This window comes from Brassica oleracea, chromosome C1 (genome assembly GCF_000695525.1).
Source record: "Brassica oleracea var. oleracea cultivar TO1000 chromosome C1, BOL, whole genome shotgun sequence".
NCBI classification, from domain to species: Eukaryota; Viridiplantae; Streptophyta; class Magnoliopsida; order Brassicales; family Brassicaceae; genus Brassica; species Brassica oleracea.
Genome location: NC_027748.1, coordinates 7,317,404 through 7,328,474, shown reverse-complemented (window position 1 = coordinate 7,328,474; position 11,071 = coordinate 7,317,404). Strand labels below are relative to the sequence as shown.

Genomic DNA, 11,071 nt, shown 5'->3' with positions numbered 1-11,071 from the left:
TGTGGAACATAATCCATCTTTTAATATAGTTTATAGCTTAATGATAGTATAGATAATGTGTAAGTGATATTTATCTTAGTCTAGGTCGTATTACAGTTATAGTAGTATGTAAATGCTAATACATAGAATTATGATGCCGACTTTATCTTAGTATCCATTTTAATAATTTATTATTATAATTTGCCGACTCTATGCTATGATTGTATATATTCTCATCATACGTTTGACGGGCATGAAAAATCAAAATTTGTTTCAACTGATGTTGGATGATACTAGCCTAGATGATACCATCGTAAATATTAATTTATTTTATTATTGATTCATATTAATTACACAATTTGGTGTTAGTCAATTATTTTGAAATTTGTTTTTTTAGGGAGCTAGGGACTCATGCTTCTATTGATAAATGTTCTTTTGGCGACTTGTCTTTTGGTAATTTCCGATCTAAGTTATGTCAAGGAGATTATTTTATTCTGCATAATTTCACTTCCGGTGATTAGACCATAAAATATAAAACGCCTCATCTGCTTTTTAAGATAAATTTCTATAGAACAACCAAAATCATACCGTGTGATGATTTTTTAAAAGAGTTAAAAGTAATTGTTTCATGGAATTTAAAGAAATATTGGGACGTCAATATCAAAAAGAATGTTTAGTCGGTGAATTTTCTATATCATATTTTTTTATTGATGTATTCAATTTATGATATGTTTGTTCACAAGTTCTTCTTTCTAATGTTTTGTGTTTTAGATATTACTGGCGAAGTCATGAATGTTGAACCTTTAGAATATATCATTGCAACAGAAAAATGTTTAACTAAGTTAGAATTAATTACTATTCGTGATACATTGTAAATTTTATTCAAAGTTTAATTTAATATTGTTTTGTTTTTATGACATGACGCTTATTTAAATTTTTAATATTTAGTGATACATTTTTAACATGCACATTCTTGGTATGCAAACCACGTATCATATTTTTTTAAACCAATCCTGAAAATTACTATGATATGTATTATTGAGTTTTATTCAAGTTCTCTGCATAGTTCTATATGGCCAAGAACTGTACTACTAAATTTAAGATTTGTTCCATCATATTGAGTACGGTTACACTTAAGCCAAAAAATTTAAAACTAGCTTCTTTAATATTAAAAGAAAAACTTAGGATTCAATTTCCAGATAAAAAAAATAATGTATAAACAATAAGAAAAATTATTTCTACGCAGTAAGCAATTGTGATTTGGTTAATAAAGACCGAAAACACACAAAAAAATATTTATATCTAATTAAAAACATTACCATAAAATAAATATAATAGTAAAAAAATTAAGAATATATATTAGCTCGCACAAGGTGCGAGCTCACACCTAGTTTAAAATACTAACTAGTATTATGCTCGTACTGCGTACGGGAAAGAAAATGATTAATTTATCATGTAAAAGTAGTATGTTTTGTAGCCAAATTTATTACTGGAATCATGGTAAATTGGTAATACAATGTATTGCAATGTTTGTAGAAAGTAAACATATACTTGAGTCGTTGAGTTCTATTAGAATAATGATAACATTTTCTTCTTTTTTTTTGGAGGACGAAAAAAAAGTATTATAGTGTTTTCATCATGGATTTTATTTTTGATGCAGGAACAAAAAAAAACAAATATTAATCCAAAGAAGACTATGCAAAATACAACACTTCTTTTTTTATTCTGTAAAAGAAATGCAACACTTCATTATGATTAAGAGTTTAGTAAAATATGATACTCATACCTGTAATTCCATTGTTGCTGATAGTCTTTTTGGTAGTGTTAGATATTTTTGCTCTTTCCACGTTTTTTGAAATCTGCATCAATTAATCATTATGTTGTTAGCCATAAGATACAATTTCATTAAACATGCAAAGAAAGAAAAATAAAATAGAGACTTTTGAAGAGTAACATAGAGACAGAAAAACTTTTTTTTGTACACTTTGCCCTCTGTCTCAGATTTGAAAAATAAGTGTTACCTTAAAATTGACTGAGAAGAACTTTTGCATGAAAATGTTGTATGAAGTGGAGAAAAGACTCAAAAGAGTGAGAACCAAATATATTAAGCAAGAGAAAGTTATGCAAATATACGCTCCTTGTCATTAACCTTTAGATCTGATCAAGATCTGTTCTTTCGTTAAGCTTCAAGTTGGCGTTTCCTGTTGTCTTTTCTACGACTTTGCCGTCTCCGGTTTGTAGACAGGAAAATAAATTGTTCATTTGATCTCCCGGATCTTGCTGCTTTGGTTTATCAATTGTTTGGGCCATTCACTATAGGAGGTTTGTAGGCTCGATGGTTTGATCAAGTTTGTCTCCATCTATCTGTCTCTCAAAGGTTCTCAAGTCTACATGCAATCGGTTCTATCTCCCTTCTGAATCTGTTTTTTATTGTTCTTGATGTTTCTAGATGTTAGCTTGTGTTGTAGTTATCTCTCGGTCTGGTTTGATGTCTAATATTGTCTCCCTCGTGTGGGCTTCTATTTCCGGGGATGTAAGTCTAATCCGCCGGACTTGTATACCGGGATTGCATGTAATCGCTGGTCTGTAACTTGGTGTTGATGTTAATATAATCATCTTTAGTGTGAAAAAAGAAGAAGAGTAACATAGAGACAGAAAAACTTTTTTTGTACACTTTGCCCTCTGTCTCAGATTTGAAAAATAAGTGTTACCTTGAGATTTACTGAGAAGAACTTTTGCATGTGAGCCGGTGAGACTTCACAAAAAAATGTTGTATGAAGTAGAGAAAAGACTCAAAATAGTGAGAACCAAATATATTAAGCAAGAGAAAGTTAGCAAATATGATAGCAGAATTTATTTTAGAGAAAAAATGTTGCATTCCCACATCGGGTTTGTAGATCAGAGGAATAATGTTTTTTAGTAACAGACAGTTATAGAATAACCTTCCACAAACATAGATTGTAACATAGAGCAGTTATCTGAAGATTGGTGGTTAGTGGGTGATCATAGTGAGTGGCGTGATGGACTCAGAATTTTTTAATTTTATTTTGTTTAATGAAGATCAAAATTGGTTGGAAAGTTTTTTTTTTTTTTAAATATTTTAAATTAGTTTAATTTTAAAATTATGTGACATAATACAATTGGCCGAGTAACTTGTGTTTTAGTATATAAATGATATAGTTATTTTATTTATTTTAAAATGAAAGGCTTTGTGATAACACCAGTAATATTGATGTTCTTAAATTCCTCTATTCTCGAATTTTATTTCATCAAGGAATAAAAGTTTTTCCTCCTTAGCTAGTCTTGCAAGTTATTCTCGTTGTCTCGAGTTCCTTATTGTGATCAGAAAAGGCTTCCATCTTTTTCAAGTGGCGACCTCTCTCAGCTGCTTTGTGGAAGTTGTTTGGGTCTAGTAAAGATTTTGGGAAGCGGTTCTCTCTCAAATGTTTCAAGATTCCAAACTACGAAACTCTTGCCTCCACGAGATTATTAAAACCTAGGTTTTGGCACATTTATCAAAGAATTGAAGAACCGAACAGTTCGAATTTGGACCCTATTCATAACTATACTCCCTCAGTTATAAGTCGTTTTATAACTGTGGACATAGATTAATAAATTATTATTTTTTTATATTTTATAAACAAAAAGATCATTTATTATTTACCTAACCACAAATCAACCAATAATAAAATAAAAGGTATATTATCATTGGTCATATAACATTAAGTGTTAATAAATTTTACATAGAAAATCGAAAACGTCATATAATTTGGAACATAAAAATTCTCTAAAATGACTTATATTAAAAATGGAGGGAGTATTAATTTTGTAAAACAAACTAAACCGAACGTTTAACCATATGCAAAACTTAGTTATTTTACATTTTTTATTTTATAATTGACACAAAATTAATGTTGGTTAACTGATAAATAAAAATCTGCATATTTTTTCTATTAAAAAAGAAAGTACAATTTTATCTACCGTAAAAAAGTCATAGCTAGACCATCTAATTAGTAGCCTAATAAACTGAATTAATATTAACATATCCTTCCTATTAACAATGAAACCATATTACGTGGCTAACAAATCTAAACAACTTCCCTATTCATCATATTTAATAGAAAGTTTATTTTTTTTATTTAATTTGATTCTAAAATATATTGGCTAGATTTGATAATCGATTTATTATACATATACATATTTATATGATTCATATACTTATTCATTTACTACTTTTTAAAGTTTTTTTAAACTAAAATGTATAAAAGTGAAATAAAAATATCTCTAAACTTTATTTAGTCTCATTAACTTCATATACTTTGTACCTCTATGTTTACTTAATTGTAAATATATCTCAATATTATAATATTTAATTGATATTAATGTCAACTAATAAGTATATATCAGTAAACATGAAAATATTTATAAAATTTTATGCAAATATAAATATAAAATAAAAATGCTCTAAAAGTAATTTTTGTTTCTAAATATGATACTCAAATATAAATATTAATTTTAGTTTACATAACACAATTATTTATTTTTATACAAATTTAAATTTATTATTAAATTGATACAACACCCGCACGGATGTGCGGGTTCGAGTCTAGTTATTATTATGGTAATATAATTAATGATATGATGTATTATTAAGGTAATATAATTAATGAAATTGTTAAACTGAGTTATATATGAAATGATAATTAATGTAATTATATTAATGAAATTACTAAAAAACATTATATTTTTTTATTAATATTTATGTTTCCAAACAATTCTCATTTATATTATTATTTATGGTTCAGTACCAAAATGTATTTCAGTTTTAATAATATAGATATGTTATAAAATAAAATATTTTAAAAGGAGATAATTCAGCGCTTTGAAAACGCGGATGTAAGTTATATTTTTAAAGAAATAATTTACGACTAAAAGTCTATATCTAAAATTCTGCAGCTACAGTATAAAAATTGACCATTTAAAATTTACAACAAATAGTTTAGAGCCACAGCTGTAAGAGCACCCGCATTGAGGGTTTACGAGGAAAATTCACACAGAAATCAAGAAAGAAAAATAATAAAATAATTCAATCACATGAACCCCTCTTTTCTAAAGCTCTTTTGGCTAAACCCCTCTCTCTTAAAGTTCATCATTGTAGCGCGGACCCCACGTATCGTGGCGGTCTGCGATTGGTCTATTTTTTTTTTTTTTAAAAAAAAAATCAAAAAGAAAAAGGAAAAGAATTTAATAATAAAAAATTTTAAAAGGGTTCATCGACGTGGGTGCTCTAAACCTGTAACGATCAACCTCATGATCTCATTTTAGAAAAATCTTCATTGGTTGTGCATAACATAAACTCACGTTGATGAACGAAAGAGGACACTATCTAATTACCAAGTTTTTTTTTTTTTTAAAGCAATTAAATAGTGGAATTATAAAGAAAAAAAGAAAAAAATAGCACTAAATCAAGTTTTTGTTCCCAAACTAGCACTCAAGGTCAAAAGTCACAAAAATAGCACTTAATGTTTTATCAAAAATCACAAACTTATGGTTTATAGTTAAAGGGTGAGGTTTAGGATTTAGGGTTTAAGGTTTAGGGTTTAGGGTTTAGAGTTTAGGGTTTAGGGTTTAGGGTTTAGAGTTTAGGGTTTAGGGTTTAGGGTTTAGAGTTTAGGGTTTAGGGTTTAGGGTTTAGAGTTTAGGGTTTAGGGTTTAGGGTTTAGAGTTTAGGGTTTAGGGTTTAGAGTTAAGAAATGAGGTTTTGGAGATAGGATTTCAAATTTTGAAAAATAAAAAAATTAAAATTTTCAAAGGATAAACTTAAAAATGTGTTATTTTGGTCATTTTAGTTTTTGAGTGCTATTTTTGTGATATAAACTTAGAAAAATGCTATTTTTGAGATTTGCCCAATTATAAAACACGTTTAAAAATAGCGGCAACTCTTTCTCCGCCGCTACTGCTTCTACCTCTCTCTCTCTTTCTCTCAGCCGTCGCGACACTCTCTCTCTCTCTCTCTCTCTCTCTCTCTCTCTGATGGCGGCGACTCATCTTCACATATCCCCAAATCCTAAAACCCCAACGCCGTCTCCCCAAAACCCTCCTCCTCCCTGGTTCTCTCCCGACACCGGAATCTACACCAGCAAACACCCCTCCGTCCACCTCCCCGTCGACCCACATCTCGACGCGGCCTCCGCCCTCTTCTCCCACATACACACCATCGACGATCCTAATTCCGCCGCCTTCGTCGATTCCTTAACCGGATTCTCGATTTCTTACACCGAGCTCCAGACCATGGTCGAATCAATTGCCGCCGCGATTCATCGCGACTTAGGCGTCCGACAAGGCGACGTCGTTTCGCTCGTCCTCCCTAACTCCCTCTACTTCCCGCTCCTTTTCCTCTCGCTGATCTCCTTGGGGACCGTTGTCACAACCATGAACCCTTCGAGTAGCTTGGGAGAGATCAAGAAGCAAGTTAGCGAGTGTAACGTCGCGTTAGCGTTTACTTCTCGCGAAAGCGTCGCGAAGCTGGCTTCTTTAGGGGTTGTGGTGATAAGGGTACCCGAAAGTTACGATCTTGATTCGGTTCGAGTCGAGAACCCGAAGTTTTACTCAATCATCAGAGGAGGTTTTGATTTTGGGTCAGTAACAAAGCCTTTGGTTAAGCAAGACGACGTAGCTGCGATTATGTATTCATCTGGGACAACGGGAGCTAGTAAAGGAGTTATGTTAACTCATAGGAATCTCATTGCATCGATGGAGCTTTTTGTTAGATTCGAAGCTTCTCAGTACGAGTATCCAGGCTCGAGCAATGTTTATCTAGCGGCGTTACCTTTGTGTCATATCTATGGTTTATCACTCTTTGTGATGGGGCTGTTGTCTGTTGGATCGACCATTGTTGTTATGAGGAGGTTTGATGTTTCTGATGTTGTTGATGTGATCGAGAGGTTTAAGATCACGCATTTCCCTGTTGTCCCTCCGATGTTGATGGCGTTGACGAAGAAGGCGAAAGGAGTTTGCGGGGAAGCGTTTAGAAGCTTGAAGCAGGTTTCTTCTGGAGCAGCTCCTTTGAGCAGGAAGTTCATTGAGGATTTCGTTGGGACTCTTCCTCATGTTGATTTGATTCAGGTTACTCTGAAGTTTTTATTGTTGGGAGTTTGTTAATGAGGAGTGTTCTGTTTTATCTGAAAGTGGAATCGGTGTTTGTACAGGGATATGGAATGACTGAATCAACAGCAGTTGGCACACGAGGGTTCAACACGCAAAAGCTTAGGAAGTATTCTTCGGTGGGACTACTTGCTCCTAATATGCAGGCTAGGGTAGTAGATTGGAGCTCTGGCTCTTTCCTTCCACCAGGTAACCGAGGAGAGCTCTGGATACAAGGTCCCGGTGTCATGAAAGGTACTACTTTTGTTCTTGCCAAAAATAGTTAAGAGCATACATAGGTCTTGTGTCAACGGTTTACATAATAAATGTAGATATAGATCGGATCTTCCAACTGTCCTGTGGAGTATTTGATGAGTGTGTTAAAATATAGAGGAGTTCTTGCTTGTCTGTTGCATGAACAATTTTGATTTTACTCAAGAGAAATATAAACATCATTCAGTCATGTATCAGGATACTTGAATAACCCAGAAGCAACTGAGATGACAATTGTTGAAAAAAGTTGGCTACGGACTGGGGATATTGCTTATTTTGATGAAGATGGTTACCTGTTTATCGTTGACCGTATGAAGGAGATTATTAAGTACAAAGGTTTTCAGGTACTGAACTCTTTTTCTTTATCTTTCATTAGAGATCACAGTGAGTGATCATGGGTCTTTTTTGGCAGATAGCACCAGCAGATTTGGAGGCTGTTCTTGTTTCACATCCTTTGATTATAGATGCTGCAGTAACAGCGTAAGTCTCAAAAAAATTGACAACAAATCTTGTTCTGCCTCTAAAGATTTTAATATAATATGTTTAATAAGTGGAAGATACTTGGCAATGTCCCACACAGTGTGTTATTTACTCAAAAGTAGTACTCAAATATGTGAATTATGTTGTGACATAAGAGTTTTCAATAACAGTGCCCCAAATGAAGAGTGCGGAGAGATTCCGGTAGCATTCGTTGTGCGGAGACAAGAAACAACACTTTCAGAACAAGATGTAATAAACTATGTAGCTGCTCAGGTTAGGGTCTGTGATAGTAAAGGGTTTTGACATATTGGAAAAAGAACATGTTTTCTACATGTGGAGATGGAGGAATTAATGTAATGTTTTTGTTTTCTGTTTGAATAGGTTGCGCCGTACAGGAAGGTGAGGAAAGTGGTGATGGTTAGCTCAATACCAAAGTCTCCAACAGGGAAGATATTGAGAAAGGAACTAAAGAGAATATTGACAAACTGTGTTTCTTCAAGACTATGATTCTTTCATAATCTAAAAGTTTCATCTTTTTGGGCAACACACAGAAAGATCCACTTGTGTAGCCATTCAATTCGATTCTTTATTGGTTTTGTAACATTCAAAAGAGACCAAGCATAAAGATGTGTGTTTGTAGTATCTGATTCTTCATGAATAAGATTCAGCAGTAGAGTTTGTTGGAATCAGAAATCTCTGTAAGCCATTAAAAATGGTAAGCTCGCATTAGTTTTTATATTTATACCAGAGTCGTTTTTAAAGAGCTACATATTGTCTTAGGTCTGGACTGGATTGGTTATTTTGGATATTGGATAGTTTAGGGACCCTTTAAAAAAAACAATTGAATCGGTTTGATAGCATTCGGTTTGATTTGGATGATAAAATTAGAAAAAAGGAAAATTTTATCCGAACAAAACGCATGAATGTGTGTCATCATCCTCTTCATATGCTTCTTCCATCCCCTAAACTTCTGATTTTAATCATTAACCACACAAAACTACTAGTTAATTTCACTTGTGCCCAATTAAGATAGACAATCGTGAGCCGACAGCATATCCACCCCGCAGTTGCAAACAAAGGCAAGTCAAAATAGTTTTGAAACCAAAAAAGAGTTAGCTTTTGTGTTCTTTTGTCGGGTTCCACATCTGGTTGGGTTTTAATCTGAGTGGTGGGTTTTCGGTACATCTTGTTTCAGTTAATGTCCGATTCTCGATCTGTTGTTCCTGGATTGAATCCGACAGGGTTGTTGCTAGATACGAAATATGTGTCTTCTCTGATTCTTACAGGCTCTGTTTTGTTTCTAAGCTTTCATGGTTTTGTGAAATAGATTGCGAGGGTCAAAGGATGCAGAAACTGGGTGATTTCAAGCTTCCTCAGTTCTTCAATTATCCTCCATATTTCACGTATATCAATCTCTTCTTCAAGTTTCTTTCTTTTCTCCCTTGAAAGATTATGGATCGAAAGTCTGTATCTTTGTCTACAGTTTGCAGCCTGTGAGGGACACTCGTGAGAAGCAAATACAGCTCTGGAAAGAGCTTATCTTGGACTTCTGCAAATCCCAAAAGGTCTTCCTGATCGGCGTTGAAGAAGACTTCCCTCTCTTCTCCAACTCTGCTATTGATCGTATGTTCCCCATTCCTGCCCCTTTTCCACTTGAGATTACATGTTAGTTTTTCAACTAGGCTGCAGAATGGTTAACATCTTAGTAAGGAAAGGAACTATTAAGATATTTGTTCATTCGTTGTTAGGCTTCCACCGTTAATATTGCGCCTCTTTCTGTGTTTTCAACATCGTTAAGTTGTTTTTTGGTTTGTAGGAACTTTAAGCCATGAAGCAAGGGAAACTTTCCTCTCAGCCATTGTTGGAGAAGGTTAGCTTCTTGTGATAAGAGTTAGGTTCCTTAAAGCTCATGGTTTCGTTTTCATGTTTACGCCATTGTTTATCCAGGGCGTGCGGAGTGGTTAGATAAAGGGCATAGGAAATGTTTGATTCTCTGGCACCGGATTCAAGATTGGGCAGACATTATTCTTAAGTTTGTGAGTCCACATGTCTGACTTTTTTTTATTCTTGGTGTCTTGCTCCCTTCTCTAACCCATGTCATGTATGTTGTATTCTGTCTATAAGGTGAGAGAGAATGGTTTAGAGGACAGTGTTATGACTGTTGAAGAAATACGTTCAGGGACTGAATCACTTGGCACAGGTAGAAGAAAACCCCCTTCAAATTCTGTTTATGATATTTGGTTTGTGTCACACAATGTGAATGCAAATATTCTCTTTGAATGTTCTTTTTTCAGAACTTGAAGGGATTGATAGGACGATTCTAATGAGGGCGTTGAAGCTGCTAGAGAACAAGGGCAAGCTTGCATTGTTCAAAGGAACTTCAGCTGATGATGAAGGCGTCAAGTTCTCTGTCTGATGTTTTTTTTTATTTTTGTCAACAAGGGGGAGAAGGAAAAAAATGGATAAACATTTTGATAACAAACTTTCATTCTGTAATCACAACTTTTTGAGTTCTGTAAAATTAATCGCATTTTATAACATAAAAACAGTAGACAAACAAACCATTCTCTCTTAGCAGATGATCTGTCATAGTATGTTATTACTTATGCATTCATGATCACTTCTGTTGGAAGTTTTGAAGGATCCTGATTTATTCTTCTGCTGCTTTGATATTGAACCTTTCTTTGATTTTAACGTGAGAAATAACTATACTACGTAAAAGAAATGAACCAATCTCTAAATTCACCAAATACAAGAACGCATAACCATGTACCCTGTGATCTAACAACTCGGGTTGAAAATGATTCATGTTTAAACAAAAAGACGCATTTGATCACACAAAGATAAGAGACAGAGAGCTTTAAATCACTTAGAAAGCTTTAAATCACTTAGAAAATTAAAGAGTTTGATGAATCTTTTCTTTCCTTACTTTGAGAGAGCTTCTGATAGATCCTTGATCAATGTAACTCCGTAAAATCTTTATTGAATAGAAAAGCAATACAATATCTCTGCTTTGTAGTATGAAACAATCTAAGCTCTCATGGCGAACAAAGACTGCATCATCGATCTCATAGCGATCGAGTGTTCTAGACTCATAGCGTCTTCAGAACTTACAACAACAAAGCATGATTTCAAAATAGAGAAGTACTTGACTTTTTATACTAAAAGCGTAGAACAATATTGTAACTGCAAACCC

General features: G+C 33.5%; 2 protein-coding genes across 6 annotated transcripts; both read left to right on the top strand.

The window, feature by feature from the left end:
- Positions 1-5,937: 5,937 nt before the first annotated feature.
- Positions 5,938-8,548, top strand: LOC106305397 (4-coumarate--CoA ligase-like 6). 2 transcript variants are annotated; one of them, XM_013741783.1, is made up of 6 exons: positions 5,938-7,104; positions 7,188-7,377; positions 7,594-7,739; positions 7,808-7,875; positions 8,046-8,148; positions 8,257-8,548. In XM_013741783.1, exons 1-6 carry the CDS (start codon positions 6,013-6,015, stop codon positions 8,380-8,382), a joined length of 1,725 nt encoding a protein of 574 aa, XP_013597237.1. In that variant the 5' UTR covers positions 5,938-6,012; the 3' UTR covers positions 8,383-8,548. The 2 variants fall into 2 exon arrangements, with proteins under 2 accessions (XP_013597237.1, XP_013597229.1); XM_013741775.1 differs by having other exon boundaries at positions 8,046-8,154.
- A 227-nt stretch (positions 8,549-8,775) lies between these two features.
- LOC106305497 (vacuolar protein sorting-associated protein 25) lies at positions 8,776-10,439 on the top strand. 4 transcript variants are annotated; one of them, XM_013741874.1, is made up of 7 exons: positions 8,776-8,954; positions 9,203-9,278; positions 9,359-9,498; positions 9,692-9,745; positions 9,823-9,911; positions 10,000-10,075; positions 10,170-10,439. In XM_013741874.1, the coding sequence occupies exons 2-7, from the start codon at positions 9,220-9,222 to the stop codon at positions 10,289-10,291; spliced, it is 540 nt and encodes a 179-aa protein (XP_013597328.1). In that variant the 5' UTR covers positions 8,776-8,954; positions 9,203-9,219; the 3' UTR covers positions 10,292-10,439. The 4 variants fall into 4 exon arrangements, with proteins under 4 accessions (XP_013597328.1, XP_013597319.1, XP_013597333.1 ...); XM_013741865.1 differs by having other exon boundaries at positions 8,951-9,043; XM_013741879.1 differs by lacking the exon at positions 8,776-8,954 and adding an exon at positions 9,015-9,117.
- The last annotated feature ends 632 nt before the right edge of the window (positions 10,440-11,071 follow it).

Coding starts and splice junctions, on each gene's coding strand:
- LOC106305397 (XM_013741775.1), top strand. CDS start 6,013: ATGGCGGCGACTCATCTTCACATATCCCCAAATCCTAAAACCCCAACG. Junction 7,105..7,187: donor CTCATGTTGATTTGATTCAG/GTTACTCTGAAG, acceptor GTGTTTGTACAG/GGATATGGAATGACTGAATC. Junction 7,378..7,593: donor AGGTCCCGGTGTCATGAAAG/GTACTACTTTTG, acceptor GTCATGTATCAG/GATACTTGAATAACCCAGAA.
- LOC106305497 (XM_013741874.1), top strand. CDS start 9,220: ATGCAGAAACTGGGTGATTTCAAGCTTCCTCAGTTCTTCAATTATCCT. Junction 9,499..9,691: donor CTCCAACTCTGCTATTGATC/GTATGTTCCCCA, acceptor TTTGGTTTGTAG/GAACTTTAAGCCATGAAGCA. Junction 9,746..9,822: donor CTCAGCCATTGTTGGAGAAG/GTTAGCTTCTTG, acceptor TTGTTTATCCAG/GGCGTGCGGAGTGGTTAGAT.